The sequence below is a fragment of the Castor canadensis genome, chromosome 13 (genome assembly GCF_047511655.1).
Source record: "Castor canadensis chromosome 13, mCasCan1.hap1v2, whole genome shotgun sequence".
Classification (NCBI taxonomy): domain Eukaryota; kingdom Metazoa; phylum Chordata; class Mammalia; order Rodentia; family Castoridae; genus Castor; species Castor canadensis.
In genome coordinates, this window is record NC_133398.1 from 28,699,350 (window position 1) to 28,721,629 (window position 22,280).

At 41.0% G+C, this 22,280-nt stretch overlaps 1 protein-coding gene across 2 annotated transcripts in view; it reads left to right on the plus strand.

Moving 5' to 3' along the window:
• Nucleotides 1-22,280, plus strand: part of Abca1 (ATP binding cassette subfamily A member 1) — a 127,116-nt gene that overhangs the window by 24,197 nt on the left and 80,639 nt on the right. For both annotated transcript variants that reach the window (XM_074051340.1, XM_020172047.2), the window contains exons 3-5: nucleotides 5,467-5,560; nucleotides 9,443-9,584; nucleotides 10,165-10,283. In XM_074051340.1, coding sequence (XP_073907441.1) covers nucleotides 5,467-5,560; nucleotides 9,443-9,584; nucleotides 10,165-10,283 — 355 coding nt within the window. The remainder of the gene's footprint in view (nucleotides 1-5,466; nucleotides 5,561-9,442; nucleotides 9,585-10,164; nucleotides 10,284-22,280) is intronic.

Sequence of the window (22,280 nt, forward strand, 5' to 3'; positions counted from 1 at the left end):
TCAAACCCGATTGACTGCATTTAGTTTGCTCCCAGTGTTTACTATCACAAATAAATTACTGAAAAGATTTTATACATACTGTACTGTCTCCTACTTTTGTGTTATTTCTTTAGGCCAAAATTTCAGAAGTAGGATTATTGGGCCAGAGTGAAATGGTCCTTGAAGTGTATGACCAGATTTCCTTCCAAAGGATGGAAATAATTTAAAAAACCATAATCAGTGCATCAATACATAGTTCCAGGAGGGTGGTTCTGGTTTTGAAAATTGGTTTTTACCTCTGGCATTGGTCTGATTTGATTTTTAAGATTTCTCTGTAATTTTCCATACTTAATTGAAGTGTATTGTATTAGGGACAGGTATAAAATTAATTTTTCTTTACAATCATATCATATTATCCCTATAGCTTTTGGCAAACAGTGATTCCTTTTCTAGTTTTGTTTGGGATATTAATAATACCTTATCTGTGTAGGGGGCTATTTTGGAGTTATTTATTTGGTTACTTGGTAGGTATTTGTTACCTTGGTGTTAATATCTAGGATGTGCTCTTACTTTGGTGGACATTCTGATACCTGGGGTGGGAGGGGGAAGCTCATTGTTTCTTTAAGCTTCTTTGACATTTTCATCAATTCCTTTTTCTTATTGAATCTTGCTACTTTATGAATTTCTAGAAAGTATCCTATCATTATTTTAAGTGAAATTGTATTAGATCTACAAATTAACTTGAAAAATTTGGATTTTAAATGTTCCCATCAAAAAGTATGGCATAGCTCTCATTAATACCTGTTTTCTAAAGTTCTATGGTTTTCTTTTATATAAGAATTGCATATTTATCACTAAATTACTATCTAAGTCTTTTGTTTTTGTGTCTGCTCTTACTGTGGGTAATGTTTTTCTCTTCCACATTACGTTAATTTATCTGGTTATCACATTTCTACAGCAATGCTATTTTACCTTGGTTATAATTACTCTACCCATGTTTTCAATTCATTTTCAGTTTTTTAGTTTATTTTCAGGATTTTCCTTGATTTGTGAACATGCTGTAAATCAAAAGGATATTTTTGTCTCTTAGTTTCTCATGTTTATTCCTTTTGGTTCTTTATTCATGCCCCATTGAAATCTCAAGCATCTTTAACTTAGTATTAAGAAACTGGAGCATGTTGTTTCAAGCAAGAACCGAATTATTTTTTTACTGCTATTATTCAGAAGGTGCTTGCCCAAGGCCAAATTTTATTCTATTGGTTTTCTGTGTTCTTTTAAACATGGCCTTTGCCATGAATTAATTTGGATAAATTGTGAGAATTTAAGAGTACCATTATTGTATCCTAAGGCTAGGTAGCTTTTAGTGCATTCCCAGAGTGACCTGATTATAGCATATGAACTTCTACAACCAGCAGTGAAAGTGAGACATGAATAATCAGGGGGACAGTGACCATCTGTAGTGTGTGAAATTGTGGCTCAGCTCTGAATAATAACTTCAAATGGTTTGATGTATATTGAATAACATGATGGTGATAACAGCTATTATGAGTTAGACTCTGTACTATGCTTTTTGCATGAAATGACATTAAATTCTCACAGTAACTCCACAATAGTGGTCCTCATCTGAAGGCAGTCCCCCTCCCTGATCCAGGGATATTTGGTAATGTTTGGAGATATCTTTTGCTGTCATAATCCTGGGTGTGTGTGCTGCTAGTATCTAGAGGTAGAGGCCAGAAATGCAGCTAAACACTCTACAGTTTGAGGTAGAGTGTAAGGAGATGGGAAGTACAAAACAATGCTTTGGGACTTCCCAGGGCAGCTTTGATGCTGGTGAGAAACCTGATTTGATCATGAGCGGATCTTGAATGGTCTTCCTGGAGCAGTCAGGTTAGATTTCTAGAGGGAACCTATTAGGAAAAGAAATACACAGAACGTTCTCTTGAGCTTGAAGGTAAGTTCTTCGTTCACTGACAGAAATACTTTAGAACTTAAAAGAGCATGATTAGATTGTGTCTCTCATGAGTTCTCTGATCTGGGTGGTGTGACCATTGGACATAGTTTCTTCATTTGTTTATACCTGGTAGTGTCTCAACTCAGCAAGGGCTTTGAGGACACGGAGTCCATATACTCTGGTCGTAGTGAGGGTAGAGGGCTTAAGGAGTGCCTATGAGCAGGCACACTTAAGTTGAATTGGCTTTGGATCTCACCTGTGCCTCACACCAATCTTGTATTCTTAGCAATTTATTAACTTTTGAGCCTCTGTTTCCTCAAAATAATACTATAATAATAGCATTGATTGGGTTGTTTGAAGATTAAATAAATTAATACATGTAAAGCACTTAGCAGACTGGTACACAGTAAGACCTGTTTAAGGGTTAGCCATTATTATCATCATTATCAATCTTCTTGTCCCTTTTCCTGATCTGTGTACACATACTGGCTTCAGCTGCTGAAAATGGTTTGTAGGATTTTCTTTGTGCCCTTTGTTGTCAGTGCCATGGGGAAGATCCATTCATTTTTTTTTTTTTCAAGTAACCAACATATTCTGGGCATCTGCTACTCTACAGGGTCCCAGATACAGGGCTTCAGAGATGTCTAGAAACATAAGGCTTGATTCATTGGGCCAGATCAGAGCTCAGCAAGGCTGGCTAAGCACTACATAAGGGGCATATCTTAAAATGTATGTGTCCCCCACATGCTGTGTGAGAGGTAGCATGACAGGTGCAACAGCAAACTCAGGGGGCAATAGATTTGATTTCAGACATTCGTGCAGTCTCTTACCAAGCTATTGCTCACAACTTGTCTGAACCTCAGTTCATCACTTCTAAAATGGTAAGAATAAATCTACCTCACAGCATTATTGTGAATGAAATAGTGGAGCTTAGATATATGAGAATCTCTTGAGTACCTGGTAGGTGCTCAGTATTTGCTGTAACTACTGTAAATGTGCTGGTCATGAGTTTGTATTCCTCTGTGGAATCTGTTGAACTTTTTGTCCATGCCACCTAGGATGGCGATTTCCTACCAGAGACACTTATCTGTTAAATTGAAAGTTACATGGCCTCTGGAATTCTGTGGAACTGGCTACTGATCTCAGTCTTGCAGCTGAGTAATTCTGTGATTCACTCTTCCCTTTAAAGCCTTCGACTTTTCGTGTATAAAATGGACACAATAATGGCTCCTACTTTACATGGTTGTTCTGAAGATTAAATGAACCCTATAAACTGTACCTAATATGCATTGAGCTGACATCAAATGGTAGCTGTTATTTATCCTACAATCACATATGATAGGTTTAGAGCTTCCAGGTTGATGACTATCTTACACTTTTCATTTAATATTATTTTTTTGGATCATTATTCTTTTCTGAATTCATTTATCGTTGTGCCACTTTAGAAAAGTTTTAGTCCCATCTTTGTTAATATCTCTAAGTGGTTTTCTTTAGCTACAAGCTAAAAGAAAATTGTATAAAGAATTTATACAATTTTGTGTTCTGTATTTTTTAGTTAATGGTGTCTGTGTTTCATAAACATTGTTATAATGACTGCATAATATATTGCTGAGTAGATGTGCCATAATTTAATCATTTCCCTATTGCTGTGAATTAAGTTGCTTTCCATATTTTGTAATTATAATGTTTCAATGAATGAATGAGTTTCATGTATATAGCTTTTTGATGTTTTAAATTTGGTTCCCTAGGATGAATTCCCAGGAATCATACTTCATCATAGGGGATAAGCATAACTTTCTGAACACACATTGCCAAACTGCTTTCCCAAAGGGCCCAACTGATTTATGCTTCCATTTTCATTATTTTATAAACTTCATTCTCTTACCCAACAAGCACTTTTAAAGAAGCCTTTATTATGTGACAGGCTTAATGAGAAGAAAGTGACACTAGGGGAGAAGTTCCTATATGGATGGGGTCCTGTTGTACCAAGTACTGATAAAGGCACACAGTACCTAAGGACTCTGAGGAGGGACTTCAGCTCAGCTTCTGGAGAAGTTTATTTTCATAAGAGTCAGTGTCTGTGTTCTTTGACAGAAAGGAAATGGCTTTGTTTTTGGAGGTGTAATTACAGATAAAAGTTCTATATATTTAAGGCACCCAATGGGATGTTTTGATACATGTATACATCACCTTAAAAATGAGTATAAAAGGGAGACATTCATGATGAAGAAAAAAGAGAAAAGGCTAAATGCCCTTTGCAAACCTGTGTGTTACTATCTCTTTGGGATTATTTACAGAAGCATTTAGCAAGACCAGCCTTATCTTTGGTCTTAGGGACCCCATTGTCAGCATGTTTTCTTCCAGAGAGGGATACACTTGCTTTTTTGACTTTCCTGATGTGCTATGCACACTATTCTTTGTAGTTTTACAGAAATAGTTTTTTTATTCTTTTTGGTGCTACTGGGGTTTGAATTTAGGACTTCATGTTTGCAAAGCAGGTGATGTGCCACTTGTACCACACCTCCAGTCCATTTTGCTCTGGTTACTTTGGAGTTAGGGTCTCTTGAACTGTTTGCCCAGGCTGGCCTTGAACCACTATCCTCCTGATCTCAGCCTCCCAGGTAGCTAGGATTACAGGGTGTGCCACTAGCACCCAGCTGTTTTTTTTTTTTCTCCATAAGTAAGTAATACATGCATGATATGGAAAATTTAGAAAACAGGAATGTATAAAAAAAAAGTCACCCATGTTCTTATCACCCCAGAATGTTCACAGTTATTATCTTGTTGCATTTCCTTCAAAAAAGAAGATGTAAAAATGAGTAATGTGGGGGCAGACCAAAGGTCTTAGGACATTAAAAGCTAATTATTTAAGCTAATTATGTAAAGCTAATTATTTAAGCTAATTATGTAAAGCTAATTATTTAAGCTAGCAAAAACCAAACAACAAATAATAAACTAAATAAAACACCCCCTCCCCCAAGTACCAGTAATTGTGGAAGGTTAAATTTTGATCTTTTCATAAAATGGAGTATCAAGTGGCCATTGAAGATCACATTGTAAGAGTGATCTTCACTCCTACTGTAATGGGAAGTGCTCTCAGTGTGATGTTAAGATTATGGTGAGGAAGTTTGGTGATGCCAACAGATGCTTTCAGGGTCCAGGGAGATGTGATAGAAGGAGCATGCATGGAGCAGGCTGGGCTCTGGGAGCCCAGGAGAAGGACTTTGTGCTCAGGCTGAGATTTAGTGAAGGACATTATGCCTGGTTGACTTCTGAAGGCTGAGAAGAAGTGAGCTTGATGAAGCATGCAGAGAGGCACCTTCTCTGACTTAAAGATGGTACACGGGCACGGAATGGTATGTTGCAGTGTGAGAAGTGCAAACAGTCCAAGGTTATTAAAGCTCAGAAAGTGGTGAGAGAGGCTAGAGAAGTCTATCAATTATTAGATGAATTTTTTTGTGGATTTCCCAGAGCTAATAGCATTGGGTACCATGTTGCTTTTAAAATTCTGACTGCTCTGTCTTGTTTCTTATTAGTGTCAGCTGTTGCTGGAAGTGGCCTGGCCTCTATTTATCTTCTTTATCCTGATTTCTGTTCGGCTGAGCTACCCGCCCTATGAACAACATGAGTGTAAGTATTTGTGGATCATGTGTAAGTATTTGATCATGAGTGTAAGTATTTGAGACTTACTGCTGGCAAGTGAAAGCCAGGTGGTGAATATGGGCTAAATTTACCTTTTCCAAAGATGCTGTCTTTAGGAAACATCACAAATGGTTTGGGACAAAACACATAGGCATCTAATTTCTTGATAAGGTACGAACTCAGAAGACTATTTTCAGTCCTAGTGACTGGTGATAATCATAATGATAACAGTAGCTAACATCTATTTCACATGTTTTAAATCATGAAAATAGAATAACCTTACTGAGCGTTCAGAAAGTGGTGATTTAAAAAGATCTTAAAGCAATGATTTAATACTACTATTATCTGGTCCCTGATGGTCTTTTTCTATATGTGTTGTGTCTTAAATCACACAGTTGAAAATCCTGGAACCCATGAAACATCTCAGTTTGAATAATATTATTTCATTTGATCCTTGATAGTTTTGTATAATAGATTGTATTATCATTTGCTCTGATTTTTTGAGAAGTAAATTGGGGCTTACACAAGTGCAGCAACTTGCCTAAGGCCCTACATCTAGTAAAGATAATAGAGGTGGGAATCAAACTCAGATCATCTGGCTCTCAAGCATATATTTTGATAATGACCTTTACAGTAAGTATCAAAATGCAGTAGTGATGAGGAACCTAAAGTTTTCTAGGTTTGAATTCTGAGGACTTCAGCATTGATTTGGCATGTCACCTCAGGCAATTGACTTTACCTTCTTCTTCTTCTTCTTCTTCTTTTTTTTTTTTTTAAAGGGAATAATAATACCTATCTTATATTATTGCTGCCAGTATTATTCTATAGTCTTTCTCATATGGCTGGGCTTGGTGGATGGATTGATACTCAGAAATGTCCAAAACTAAAGGACCAGCATTTATGTAGGAAATATAACTGGACCTCAATTCACTGTCCCAGACTTTTCTTACCCCTTATCAACTCCACCCACATCAGACCCCAAGGACTTACAGATTCTGTTTTTTCACGAAAACAATGGGGCCGATGCCTCATTGTGTTTCTTGGTCTGGTCTCCGTAGCATGTAGCAGTTATTTACATGCTAATTTGCTAATATACATCATACATACATATTCAAGTTACATATATTCACAAAATCTCAAAAACATTCCCCCAGACAAGATTTTGTGATTTCACCGAAAAGGAATGGAGTATATAATGAAGTCTGTACTTGATTTATGAGCCTGTGAGGTAATTCTGCTTTCTGTTTTGGAATCTCAAAGAGATTTTGTTGATTGAATAGCAAATGCATATTTGATTTTATTTAAACATTATGCTGACATGCACAGCAGTGTATGTCTTAGGGCACACTCAGCATTTTCATCCCCTAAGCTATTTTCTTTCTGGGGTGATCACAAGCAAGCCAGGTTGTGTAGTAGAAATAGTACAGACTGGCATCAGACAGATTGAGGTTTGTTTGGATATTGGCTCTGTCTTGCACCAGGGTTGTGATTTTGGGCATGTTGTCGAATTCTGACCTAAATTCATCTAACTCCACACCATAAATTTTCAGAAGTGTCCTGAAATTCTAGTATGTATTGAAGGCAGATAAAACTTTTCCCATCCATATGTATTTCTTGCAGATTTACCTTCTGTTCTCACCCTTTTTAGGGACCTAGTTGGAAGAGCAGAGTTGAAAGCTAAGGTAAAGCTTTCAGAGTTGTCTCCTCCTTGGGAACAAAGGATTGCTGTAAAAGTCTTCCCCATAAATCTTCCCTCATTCACCCAGAGTCATCAAGGTCCTAGTAACTTCCTTGGCTCCTGGAAATCCATTATGCTATATGATTATCATCCTGTGTTCCCAATACCTAGCCCTCATCCTGCTTTTGTTGGCAAATCCCAGTGTACAAGGAAGGGTCTTTGCCTCCTTCACTGAAGGAGCGCCTGAAATAACTTCACCATCACTGCCCTGTACTGCCTTTGACCTATACTACCTTACCCTTAGTGCCAGTGTCTCTGGGATTTGAAAGAGGAATCCCTTGGTCCTTGGAGTATTTGGTTAGGTTACATAAATCTGAATGAGGAACAGTTTATTAGGCAAGGGGCTGTGTTTGGTTTTCCTTGAACTATTAACAGGGAGATAAAGAGATTAACTGAGTAAATGTTCACTAGGCCAAGAGTGGCCACAGGGATCCTACATTGTCACATCCTTGCTTTGGATAGTGCCTCTCTGGGTGAAGTACGGATGGAAGAAAAAGGTAGAAGGGCCCCAATACTGAGATGCGTTGGTGTAACTTTGGGGGAGTATCTGTAAGCACATCTGTATGAAAAGAGAAGGATGAATAAAACAAGATTCCTACTTTGAAGGAAGGTGGTAGTGGCGAGATAGAAGCGGTGTTCTAATTGGACAGTAACAGAGGAAGTACTATCACAGGCTAACTACCACAGTGCTTCCAAAATCCTAACAGGACCATTTGCTGAGCCTTTATCCTATGGTAGGCACTCTGTGAAAGTGCTCTGCCTGTAGACCTTGTATAATACTTACCACATGAATTTTTATCACCATTTTGCAGATGAGAAAACTGAGGGTTAGGAGGTCAGTCAGTGACTTGGCAAGTTTCAGGGACTAGATGTGAATCCCAGATGGTCTGACCCCAAAGTCTGTGAAGACTTTGCTAGAGCTGTGATTCTTTTTTTTTCTTTTCATTTTTAAAAGTTATTTTTTATTAGTGTATGTTAATTGTACAAAGTACCTGTTATCATTTGGGGCAGAGGTGATGAGAATTGAACCTAAGGCCTTGGGAATACTAAGCCTGTACTCCCAGCTACTTGGAAAGCTGAGGCAATAAGATTACTGGAGCCCAGGAGTTCAAAACCAGCCTGGGCAATATATAGAGCTGTGATTCGTAATGGTTGTAACTCTGGGGCCACAGATAACCGTGAGAATATGGTGAAAGTTGGAGTCATGGCCTTTCTGTCCCAACATGAACAGGCCCTCAGGTTAAGAGCCCCTGATCTAAAGTGCATTTATCTCGATCCACATAAGTAGCACCTGTGGAAGACTGCCACAAACCAATCTGTGCCTTTGAAGCCTCTGACCTCGCCTAGACATGCCCAATCATCCTGTTTGTAAGAAACTTCCATAATGAAGGAAAAGGAGGGTGAGGAGCTGACTTAGTGGGTGGGGCCTCATTTCATGAGTGACAAAACAACAACAAAATAAATGTAGCTTCATGAATGGCATCTGACCCCATCTCAGCATGTTTTTGAGGTGCCCTTGAAGAGCTTATGAGCTGTCAAGGAATTGAAACTCATACTCATTTGGCAAACTGAGGCAAGAACCAGAAGGGCTTGAGAAGAGTGAGGTTACAAAGGAGGCCACAGATGTAAGGAAGGGGCTTAGATTGAGATGACTGGAGATGCACATTCTATTCCCAGGTGACCCTGCTCACTCCCTATGTATTCTTCATTGGCCACTTTATCTTGCCAGAGTTTTCTCTTTAGAGTGAGAGGGAATTGGATTAGGTCATCCTCAAGACCCCGTGTGTCTCTGAGAGGTGAGGCTCCCAGTAGAAGATGAGTTGTTGGTGATCAAGCACTTTCTGTGCTTAGTCTAGTCTACTCCCATCATTACCTCCCCGAGGTTGGTGTCATGAACCCTACTCTACAGGTGATGCTTGTAGAGTAAGTAGATTAAGAGTGATTATCTGATGTCAGGTTTCTAACTCAGGGTCAGGAGGAGGCAGGTTTGTAGGATGTGGAGAATGAGAGAGAGAGAGAGAGAGAGAGAGAGAGAGAGAGAGATTTAGAACGAAGCATTGTGTGGGTGAAATTTCAAAATCGCTTCAAAGAATTAACATTTCTCCCTGTGTTTTTATTCTCAATTTCAATAGGCCACTTTCCAAATAAAGCCATGCCCTCTGCAGGAACGCTTCCTTGGGTTCAGGGGATTATCTGTAATGCCAACAACCCCTGTTTCCGTTATCCGACTCCTGGTGAGGCTCCTGGTGTTGTTGGAAACTTTAACAAGTCCATGTAAGTACCAGATCAGGTTTTCTTTTCCAAACTTGCCAGTTAACACTTATCCTTCCCTTCTTGGAAAAGTTTTTGTGAAAAAGTATGGAGAATGAGGAGAGGGAGAATTGCCATCAGTACTTAAGACCTTGGGTGGGATGATTTGTGGCCAAAAGCTGACTGCAAGTTGTACCTCCAAAAACTGGGAAGAGAGACAGTACACCAGCTCCATATGACAATTTGTCCACTCCTTCAGCAAGTGTATTGTGCACATCTGAAGTGGCTGGTTCTAGGAGTTGGGGTCTGAGGGAGGGTACAAAGATACACACTAGAAGGGTCCCAGCCTTCCAATTGCTTATAGCCATGCTAGGAGAGTTCTGTCCTCTGCCCTGAGATCATGGCTCTGACCTCACTCCTATCATGTAGGTATTTCTTCTGTGGTGGGAGCTCCCTGAGAACAGGTTGCTGCTTTTTACATTTGGATTCCCAGTTCCTGGCTTCAGTGTTCTTTCTTTCTCAAAGTTCAGTGTTCAACTTTCTTAAAGTGGGAGAGACAGTTGGCCTAACCAGGACTTTTCTGCTTTTCTTATACCCTTTCCAGTGTGTCTCGCCTGTTCTCAGATGCTAAGAGGCTTCTTTTATACAGCTACAAAGACACCAGTATGAAGGACATGCATAAAGTTCTGAGAACATTACGGCAAATGAAGGATTCTGGCTCAAGTAAGCAAAAGCTTTCTGTGCATGCATTTGGAAGTGAATATTGTCCTGCTCTGGAGGTCTGGGGCTTGTCCCTTTAGCTCTTCCCTAAGGGATTTTCTCCTGGTGGCTGGGAGGTTGGGCCTCTCTGCTGTAGAGCCTCTCTGAAGGAAAAACTGAAAACAAAATGAGAGAAGCTGGTTTCAAAGGACAGTGAGTGCGTTGGCTTATGGGGAGACAGGGAAAAAAAAATCCCCAGACAGGAATGGCATAGGTTTGTTGTTAGAGATAGCTAGCGGTGCAGATTGCTGCTAACTGCATTTTTTTTTGAGTTGGTCAAATGGTTGCCATGAATAGACAAATTTATAGACAAAAGATACTTCTGTACCTAGAAGTTGTAACTTGATATAGGTAAGTGAAAGTTAAGCTTTATTTTTAAAAGAAAAATGGAATTTATCTTCTCCTTGGTCATTGGAGTTAGACTGATGGGCACTTGAAGTCTGATCTTTCAAAAGTGAAATCTTTACCTCTGATCTGATAAGTGCCAGGCAGTTTACTGTGTGCCACTGAGGAGGAAGCAGGCAGTTTGCTGATGGAAGCATTGATTAAACAGGTCATGGAGCAATGTCCCAGGCAGTGATTTGCCTAGAGAGCAGAGGCTGGTGGGAGTGGTCCACTATATGTAGGCAAGAATGGCACACACAATCTAGAGAATTTAGAAGCAACCAGAAAGCCTACTGAAAGTTGGCCTGCTTTTTGTTATCACTGTGTGCTGGTAGTTCTAAATAGTGTCAGTGATTAATTACTCCTCCTCAGCACTGGCCAAATTCTGCCACTGCTCCAGGGAAGTACTTGTACTCAGTTTGGCCTTTGAGGAGGGAATGGAGTAGGTTGGCCTCTTCTGAAAGGCCTCCTACACTGTGGTTCATTGGCCAAAAAAAAGAAATGGTGTAAAGTACTAGAGAATAAGCCCGACTCGGATTGGAGCTTTTTCTTTGGCAGACAAACAGTGCTTTCTTGGGCAGGAAGAGAGGCAGAGGGCAATGTGGGACTCCTTGACAAAGGGAAGCAGAGCTTTCAGGTCACTGGTCAAATCCTCAGCCTTTACTGATCTGCAGGTCCCCTGTCTGATAGATAAGAGACAGAGTTGTGTTATTTCTTCTACTACCCAGAGACAGTGTGACACAGAGGAAAGAAACCACTAGCGTATATTACTTTGTAGCTACGTGATTTTGTGAATCAGTTTCTAAGCCTGTGTTGGGACATGTCTTCTTATCTGTAAAATGGGGATAACAGGATTATCTAGGACTATTATGAGGAATAAAGGAGATAAAAACTTTTAATTGCTTAAAAACAGCACTTGGCACCTAAAAAACACTTAGTAAATATGGGCTATGATTACATTGGAGTATTAACAGCCAGACCATTTAACCTTCTTTAGTCATGATTTCCTTAGTTATAAAATAATAGATAACTCATAATATAAAATGTAAGACCTCAGACTAGGGAGGGTGTGGGTCAAGCAGTAGCGCAGTTACTTGCCAAGCATGAGGCCCTGAGTTCAATCCCCAGTGCCACCAAAAAACCTCCTGAATTAAAACCCAACACAGTGTCTGGTACATAGTAGATATTCAATAAATGGGAGTCAGCATTATTCTTCTCTGACAGTGATGCATTTCTGACTATTTGGGCTTACTTTTCTCTCTTGACTTGGTAAAATAGACTGGCTGATGGGAGCAGATGTCTAGCAGAGTTTTAGATTCTAGTGGAGGCAGCCTGAGAAACGAAGTATTTTTCTTCTTTGAGAAACTGGAGATGTGAATTAGGATGAGAAGAGATGCCATCCTTATGTATGCAGTTCTGCAGAGGGAAGGGCTCCTCCAATTTTGACTGTCCCCTATGGTCCTGTATCTAGTTTTATTTTGTTTTGCCATGCTGTGGATCAGACCCAAGGCCTCATGCATGCTAGGCATGTATTCTACTACTAACTGCATCCCCAGCAGCAGCTAGTTCTTAAATTCCTACCATCTTCCTGTGCTTATTTCACAACACAAAGTCAGGTCTCAGTTCTAGAAGGAAAAGCACATAAACTGCTACTTCTTAGAGGAAATCAATAATGTTTTGCTGATTTTGAATAGCACCCGATACATTTCAGAGAGAATCCAAGACTGGCTATGTCAACCTTGATCTCTGTTTAGAGACCTGCATTTATTTGATCTGATATCCTGCTCCCGGCACACGATGGGCGTAGTTTTCTTGTATTGTCTCTCTCGGGGCTAGAAGGATCATTGGTGCTGTTATGGTCCAGAGTGCTGCCCTTATTCACGGTCTATCATATACCACCTCAGCTTTTCACAAGGCAGCTCATTTTGGGTGTTAATAGCTCTGATTGTCAGAAAATACTCACTATCGTGCCATACCGTCTAGGGAACAAGTTTTCCTTGAAAACCTGAAGGCAGCTCTTTTGTCTTTTCCCTCTCTTCTTGGAGACTGGTTTTTCTAGGTGTAATGTCATCCATTCTTCTTATGGAATGCTCTTCCTTACAACTTCTGCCTCTCCTTTGATGTGTCTCAGTGTGTTTACATCATTCTTGAAGTTTACCAGAAATTACAAAAATATTCTAGTGTGGAGGAAGCAAGGGACTTGCTCTGAGCACTGTATTTCTCTTCATGCAGTCTGAGATTGCATTAGGCTTTTTTGGCATTCACATCACCCTGTTGACTCATATTCCACGTGCAGTCAACCAAAGTTGCAGATTCTTTTAAATACACAGAATTGCAAGTGACTTGTTCTTTTAATTGTGCCATCGCTGTTTGAACTGAAGAGAAAATACCTACTTCTTTTCTAATTTACATTTTTAGATTCTCTTTACCATTTTATCCTACCAAAACCATTTGAGATTCTGATTCTGCCATGCTAAAATTATACCTACTGTTTGTTATTTCCTGTCACCTAGAAATTTAATGAATAACGCTCTTAGTTCTCATCCAAGTCATTGATAACTGTAAGACCTAGGCTTGAGGCTTCAATTAGTTCCCTGGAGACCATCTGCTCTTGGATACTACCCCTCAGGATCTTAGGGAACTATCAGCCTGTGTGGTCAGTGCTGATGCCACCAGGTCCTGCTTTTGTGATTCATTTGGAGAATTTAGCTTTGTCTTTCTTCAACTTGCATCTGATAAATCCATTGGACCATTCACAGGTGATTTGGGAATGTAGGAATCTACTCAAATGCTCTCTTATAGTCTCATGGTTACCTGGGCTAGAGCATCATTTTATTCCCACTTATCAGTAGAGACTTTAGAGGCTGTTTAGTTCATTTATAGATAAATGGGTTGACTGATTTAATCATTCAGCCACATGCCAAACATTATTCTAGGTGCCGAGACACAGAGATGTATAAAACAATATGGAACCTCTAGTGTAAAGAATAATCTGATCCTAAAAGTGAAGATAACTTCCCAAAGTTTTTTTTTTTTTTGTGGTACTGGGTTTTGAACTCAGGGCCTTCACCTTTGAGCCACTCCACTAACCCTATTTTTGTGACGGGCTTTTCAGGATAGGTTCTTGTGAACTATTTGCCCAGGCTGGCTTCAAACCATGATCCTCCTGATCTCTGCCTCCTGAGTAGTTAGGATTATAGGTGTGAGCCACTGGTGCCCAGCAATTCCCTAAGTTTGTACAGCCCTGGGAGGGATATTTGAGTGATAGAACACAGCCAACATCCACCGTCCCCACATTCTTCTTCTACAGCACCATCAATTTGGAAGTCCTCCCAAGTTTTTTTTTTTTTTTTATGTGGTATGGGGACTTGTTAAGCTAGTGCTTTACCGCTTGAGCCACTCCTCCAGCCCTTTTCTGTGTTGGGTATTTCGAGATAGGGTCTTGTGAACTATTTGGCTGGGCTGGCTTCTATCTGCAATCCTCTTGATCTCTGTCCCCTGAGTAGATAGGATAATAGGCATGAGCCACAGGTGCCTGTTCCAGTTTTAAGAATTAAGTTACAAGCAAATCTTTTAATTTTCCTTGAGCCATCCTAATGAGAAACCCAAGGTATTTACCAAATTTTCTCATTACCAGAACTTTCTGGTTATTGTAATTGTTTTCTTCCAAATGAGAGTACACTCTCACAGGATGAGTGATGGCTAAATTAATTTTTGGGAGTCAGTATGAGGAGCATTCTTTCTTAAATTTTTATCAGCTAAAAAAGGTAATATAAAAATTACATAAATTCTGAGAAACCCTAGAAAAAGTGATATACCTACATTCTGACTCCCTGAATACAAAGATCAATGTCTTTGAGTTTTGTGTGATATCTGAGATGATTTCAGGCAGTACACAGATGACAACTTTTACTTTTAACCCATATCAAGTTGCACTTTCATGAATATTATTGGTTAAGAGGATGTTAAATAGGAAAAAATTAATTTGAAGAAAGCAAATCTTTTATGTGGGTATGGTAAAATTTGTGATAGTAACATAAATTACTAAAGATTTGAAAATGTTGGTATAGGAGAAGGAGTTTGGAACTTTGTATTAAGATTATTTTGGTAACAAATTCAAGCTCTTGCCCTCATTAAGTATAACCCCTAGGCAAGTTTTGATTCTTTTTGGCTCTCAGTTTACCCAAAATACGGAGATTATCTGCCCTGAGGGTCGTTGAACATGAGCAGTAAATGAGATGATTTCCTTGGGTGCCTGGGTGAGCTCCCAGTGCATAATTACTGCACAGTAAGTCTGAGCTATTTTACTTCCCTGAAGTTCCGGGCTGTTTGGACTTTGCCAGTTTGTTCATCCTCTCTGGGTCTCAATTTTCCTTGTCTCAAAATTGAGAATTGTCAGAACAACCCAAAGATGTTTCATCTTGGAAACTTTGCTGGTACTTGGATGAGGGACACCTGGGACAAACTGGTCATGTGGGCTGTCCTTTAGACCATAGTCACTTTGTAACAGGCCTGGGCCTTGTTCGCAGTTCTATCCCAACCAGCAGCACATGCTAAGCAATCAGTGCATCTTTGTGGGTTGAGGTGAGAGAAAATAAAACACCTGCCCTTTCTCCTTCACATAGTATTGTCAAGATGAAATGAAAGTGCTTTGAAATGTATAAAAGGCCAGCACAGATTATTGTAGAGCCAAATCCCTTATGCAAACTCAGGTCAACAGGGCTCATAGTTAATACTAATGACAAAAGTTCTTATGGCAGTCTTGGCTTGCTTTCTTCCGCAAAGTTTACTCTCCAGAATTTTGCCTAAAGGGTGTCCTGAACCCAGAGACGTAAAGTGCGTTTGCTGGAAAGCTAAAACAAATTTCACTTTCATGGCCCCCTTGGCAGGCCCTCTCAGGGGTTAACAATGTGTTTACATAGTGATATATCCATATAATGTCTGCAAAATAGGATTATAAAAAATACTTTTTCTTAAAGACATCTCCCCACATTGTGTCATTTCCAGGCCATATAAACCTGTGTCTGCTCTTGCCAGGGCCCTGGGTAGGAGGAAAAATTACCTCCTTCCTCACCCTCCTCCCTGGCTTGCCCTTCAGTCTCACTCACCAGGCCTAACCACCCACCTTACTGTGCACCCACTTTGGTGAATCTGGCCTTTTCTGGTGGGGTGACTAGTAGATTAGCCCAAGCTAAGGCCTCTCTAGGGAGGGGCTGCTACTGCCAGAATCAGGACCGGACTAGAGAAGGAAGTATCCTTTGGATGTCTGTGGTGTCTTTACTGCCTGTTTCCTTTTCAGCTACTTAACAAACTATGCTTAGTGATACAAAAGTGGCTTCTTAGGCTGCTTCCTGCTCAGCATTTCTGTTCAGGCATCCACCTTGTGCCAAAGCCTGCTTCTCTCCAAAATTCTGGAATCTTGACCTCAGAATCTTTCAGCTTCAGGTGTCACTATGGATGCAGGTCTGTCTTGCGTGGTTATCTTACAGTGGTCAGGGCTTCCTACTTGGCTGGAAGTTGGGAAATGCAAATGCTGGGACTGAGGCTTCTTGCCTTTTGGGGGTGCACCCTCTCAGCTCTCTAAGAAGTTCCTCAACTCCCCTACCTGTTTCCACAACAAACTTGAGCTCTTGTCCATTGGATCTTGCATGGTGGCACATCCAGTCTCACCACTATCCTGATCTGGGGACAATCCTTAGGTTCCTGTGTGAATCTTATGGAAGCTATTCATGACCCATGGGGTATGAATAGGGTTATGGATTCTGTGGTATGGCTGTTTGCCAAGTAGCCAATCTTCTTTGTGCATGGGACTCAGCCAAGATCCTAGCTCTTAGCGCCTTAGGCGTCTGGCGCTGTCCCAAGTTATAGCCACACTGGTATGTTTTAACTACAGAAATCCAGCGAGTGCTTTGTGGGACTGCAGAAGATCATTTTATGAACTTGTGAAATTTGGCCGGGAAGGGTGGGCAGAACCTATGGCTGGCAAGTTACACATTTCTGGTGTGCATATGCCCCATGGTCCATATGAGTGACATTCTCATGAGAATTGTGCCCTTTCAAGTTGCTGTGGCCTGACATGCTTTTTCGCTCTCCTCAATGAGGGCTAGGGTGACAACTGGCCTCCCACACAGCCCCTGATCCAACAGCTTCTCAAATGTCCTCTCTCCAGGATGTAGAGCTCTCTGAAGCTCCTGATCTTGCCAGCAAAGACCAGAGAGAACTTTGGGCATTTTGTCATTGTGCTGGAGCTGTCCCCTTGGAGAACATGTCTTGTACCACTGGGGTTAAGAGTTAGAAAGGGACAGAACTGGAGGAGAGTTCCAGGTTGGTGCTGTACATGTCTCACCACCTTGACTTGGGTCTTGGGTTTCTTTTTCTCTTCAGCTTGATTTTGCATTGACTTGGTGGCGTGGCTGCTGTTTCTCATATACTTAAGGTAGAAATCCAGTTTGGTTGGCCAAAATGTGGCTCGGTTTTGTGAAATTGGGCCGGCAGGTGTACTCTGAGCTTGACTTCTGAGCTTGACTTAGGGAAAAGGGTCGTATTTTTCTGGTTATACTGAAAACTCATGGTATAGACCTTTGATTCTTCCTTAATCTTTGAAGTAAAAAAGACATGAACTCCAACGGGGCAGAGGATTATGGTAATATGGCCAGGTAGTTGGCTGTAACAATTAACATCTAAAAATTTCAGAGCACTGTAATTTAGTATTCAGAGAACAGACTTTGCAGCCAGACTGCCTGGGTTCAAATCCTGACTCTTCTGCTTACGAGATGTCTGACTGTAGATAATTCCATAACATATCTGTGTCTCCAGTTTCCTCAAAATAGGGTGTAGCACCTTCCTCAGAATGAGACAAACACATTTCCTGTAGTGCCTAGCATGTAATAAGTACCAGACTTCTACTTTAGTTCACTGTATTTTCACAACCACTGTGGCATGTTGGGGACTTTATTTTTTCTATGTACATGGAAGAGCTGAAGTTTAGAGATGCTCAGTAAGTTGCCTAAGAAAGCCCAGATGGGAAGGGGCAGCAAGAGGACCAGACTCTAGTCTTTCATACTCTACTAGTGTTTAGTAGTATAACTCTCTTAAAGAGAGTTGCTCTGGGTAGCTATAAACTCCCCTGAGGTCACAGGACACTGGGCAGGGAGAGGCTGGGAGGAGAAAGGACAAAAGGTCTTCTGAGAGACATGCCAAACTTCCTCTACTTCCCCACGTCATGGGTAGCAGGCACCAGGAAAATCTTTCCCAAGGCTCATCTGTAAAGAACATCCTGTGACTCAAGGCCACTTCTTTTTTGTGATAGTGGGGTTTGAACTCAGGGCCTACCTTGAGCCACTCCACCTGCCCTTTTTTGTGATGGGTTTTTTCGATATAGGCTCTCACGAACTATTTGCCCAGGCTGGCTTTGAGCCACAATTCTCCTGATTTCTGCTTCTTGAGAAGCTAGGATTAGAGGTGTGAGCCACTGGTATCCAGTACGACTTCTCCTTTTTTGACTGAACCCCTGCATCCCATTCGGGTAGCTGCTGAAGTTGAGATTACAGCCCCAACTTTGTTTTCTGTCCTTACTGCCCCCTTACTGGGAGATCTGATGACATTTCTGTCAACATGGTGTGATCAAAATGGAAATCCCTTGAAATCTTTGGCGATTGCAATTCATGTTCTGTGTGGACCTGGACCTGTCAAAAGTTTTGATCTGGGGCTTTAGAGTCTAATAATTTGAAACCTTTCTCTATCCATGAGTTTTTCCAGACCTGTCAAAGTCAGGCTGTGTCCCAGAGGCCAGGGTGTTGATTTGCATCCAGGGAAGGGGCCTGGTCCCAGCTGGACTGTAGTCAGAGGGATGCAATGCTCCACTGCAGTGTTGAAATATTGCTTGAACTAAATCAAATCAAAGGTCAGCTTTACCCAGATGAGACTAGAAGAAAACACAATTGTATTCAATCACAGAGTGCCATGTACCCCACAAATATCAGACTGCTTTTATTTCTTTGAATTGTTAACATCAAAAACAGTGTTGCATGTCTCCTGCTTTTCCACTGTTTTATTTACCCCGTGGATGGCAAAAAGCAACTTGGGAATCCTGTTTATTTCTCACTGAAAGTGTCCCATTTCTGGCCCTCCTGTCGCCATTGCTTTGAGGCATAAAAAGTCAATCTTAGAGTGACTATTTTGGTCCATAGGGCTAAATTTGCACTAGGGAATGATGCCATTTTACATTTTTAATAGATTATTGAATTCGGTGCTTAAAATAGCACTAATAGCTTAGTATTATTATCCCCGTTATATTGATGAGGAAACTGAGGCTCCAAAGTTATGTCAAGAGTAAAGTTGTAAATTGAATCCAAGTCTGACTCCAAGCTTTCATATTGCCTTATTTCAATTCCAGGAAGCATGGTGAAGTCACCAGCTTTTGATGAAACAGTTATAGAGTGTGACACAATCAATTTAATAGAGTGGAGAGAACCAAAGAGGTTTGAGTTTGAATTTGCCACTTGCTTGTTTTGTGATCTTGAGTCAGATATTAACTTCTTCAGATCTCTGTTTCCTTATTTGACAAAATGATGATGATGGTGATGATAATAATAATAATATTTTTCTCATAAGCTTGGCTTAGATATTCTGGGAAATAATACGTATAACCTGTCTGAGGATCTGTAAATATGAATCAACTTTTTCTGCCTACAAATCACTACCATGTCCTTAGTGAGTTTTATTAATTTTAAAAGTTAGAAAGAAGTAAGCAATTTCCACATTATATATATAGTAGCAACTCTTCCCAGACCAGCCCTGGAGAGAACCCCATCTCAGTTCCTAACTTGGAAGATCATCTTCCTTTTCTTTGCTTTGTTGCACGAATTTCTCAGGTCCTTGAAGGCTGATTCTAGTCCTGGGTCCTGTGGTGTTTGGAGTGTTGGAGCCCATTTTGAGTAAAAGACCAGCTCAGCAGTGGAACTGGTACCTCAGCGTCTCTTTCTCCCACCCCAGATCTTTAACTCTTTGTTCCTTGTGTTTGGTTCTGTCTTTCCTGTTTCTAGACTTTTTTGTTTCTTTATACCTTTGAACTTTTCCAGTCTCTTCCCTCCCTTTGTCTTCTTGTGTCCACCCTCCTTTCTCTCACATCTTCATAGAGTATTTTCTGAACAGAGTTCTCTTGTCAGTTATTTTCTTGCTTTTTTTCTGATGTTGGCTCCTTATTTCTTCCTTTTTTCTTTAGGTTCAAAATTCGTTTGGGCCAGTGTTACTTCTTCAGTGTTTGTTTCTCATTTCTGGGCTTTTTAAGCCAGCCTATAGTGCTTCCTACCCCCTGGCTAATGTGATCAGGTCACCCCGACCCTCTGGGACCACAGACCCTACTGGCTTCTTATTAGCATTCAGATTCTTAGTAGATGACATCAGCCCTCATTCCAGAGGCTTCCAGCAACCTCTCCCTCTAGTAAGACATGGGATTATCTTAGACTGTCTAGGCTGCTGTCATATAATACCTGAGACTCACTTGGTAATTTTACACAATAGAAATTTATTTCTCTGATGACTGGGAAGTTCAAGATCAAGATGCTGCATATTCTGTAACTTGACGAGGGTTGCTTTCTGCTTCCAAGATTGTGCCTTGTTGCTGCATCCTCTGGAAGGGAGGAACGGTATGTCCTCACATGGCAGAAGGGATGGAGGGGAACAAATCCATCCCTTAAGCCCTTTTATAAGGGTCTTTTCTTGTCGTTGAGGGCTCTGCCCTCATGACTTAATCACCTCTTAAAGGCCTGACCTCTTGATGCCATCACATTAGTGATTAAGTTTCAACACACATTCAAATTATAGCAAGTGTGTTACGGCCTTCGTAAATGAATCTGGGGAAAGGTGAGCGATGTCTCTTTCTAGCCCTAATCTCAGTGCTGTTTCTGGAGTGGCGGAAAGGGTGGAGATGCTCACTTTGCTTCCTTTACTCTCCATCTCCTCTGAGAAGACAGGGCAGAGACTGTGTTTTCATATAGCACCTCTTTGGCTACAGGCTCCTGCCTTCTGAGAGCACCGAGAAATTATTATTCCTTTGAACCATAGCCCCAGTGTTTGGGGTACAGTAGCCACTTAGAAGTTTGTTGGACTAATGCACATTAATGTGTAAAATGCTTTCAGGAACCTGTGGTTCCTAAAGTCATACTACTTCCATTGGTCTGAAGAGAAGATTCTGGCTTCCCTACTCCCTGCCTCAAAGGAAGACAGGGCAGAGACTGTGTTTTCATATAGCACCTCTTTGGCTACAGGCTCCTGCCTTCTGAGAGCACCGAGAAATTATTATTCCTTTGAACCATAGCCCCAGTGTTTGGGGTACAGTAGCCACTTAGAAGTTTGTTGGACTAATGCACATTAATGTGTAAAATGCTTTCAGGAACCTGTGGTTCCTAAAGTCATACTACTTCCATTGGTCTGAAGAGAAGATTCTGGCTTCCCTACTCCCTGCCTCAAAGGATTCTGGGTGCATAACCATAAATTGTTTGGTTTCTCTTGGGAACTCTTCATCTAATTGTCATAATGACTTTATCAACCTCTATTTTGAACACATTTAATTTTCAGCTTGTATTTTCTCTTGCATTATGTGTGAGTCAGTGTTCAGGGTGCTTAGCATGCTGAGTGCCATTAGTCCTTGCTTAACTCAGACTCAGAAGGTAAAGCTTCATTTACAAAATGCAGAGGCTCAGAGAACCTAAAAAGTGACTGTCCAAATTCCATAGAACTGGAAAGTTCTGAAATTGAGATTTGAACCAGGTTAGCCAGACTCCGAAACCTGAGCTCTTTGAGGCTTGTTTTGGTATGCCTTGTAAAGTCTTCACTGTGAGAAATTTCTCCAGGGCCCCCATGGCCAGCAGGGAGATCCTGAGGCTGTGTGTACTCCCAAATCACGGCCTACCCGCACCTACCCTAAGAGTCACCCCAGGGTACAGCTGGCCGGCTGTCTTTGCCCTTCTCCAGAGTAGAAAACAGCAAAGTCTTTCCAGAGAGGGCTCCTCCATCTCATTCTCTGAAGAAAGGAGAGCCCTGGTCTCAGGAAAACAAACCAAAACAACACAAAGACACCCTAGAAGTCTCAGAGTATGTTTGTTACCAGTTCTTGCACAACAGAAAAAACTTTCAAGGTCTTGTTTATAAGGCTGACCAAGCTTAGGCTGAGTTAAAGCCATGAGTTAGAATTTCACCTAAAGCCCCTTCACCTACTCCAGGCCATTGCCCATTTAATAATGCCAGGGCTAGGAGACCCCACTCTAGCCTTGTCACCAAATCAGAGGGTCTGTTTAAGAAGAATATCTGGGCTTTGGATGCAAACTCAGCCTCCTTTTTCTACTTCTTTTTTTTTTTTCATTTGCTGTGTCAACCCACTTCTCAAGCTGCTGATTGCTGTGGTTCCTTTTCATGTGGAGCACAAGACTGTAGAGTTCTTGAAACCTGAGCTGGGGCTTGGAGGGCATTGACCGAGAGTAACCCCAGCAGGCTCTAGCCAGGGCTTCCCTCCTCTGCTTTCCTGCACTGTTCTCCCTCCCCCTCCCCCTTGCCCTCCCCTACTCTTTCCTTCCTCCT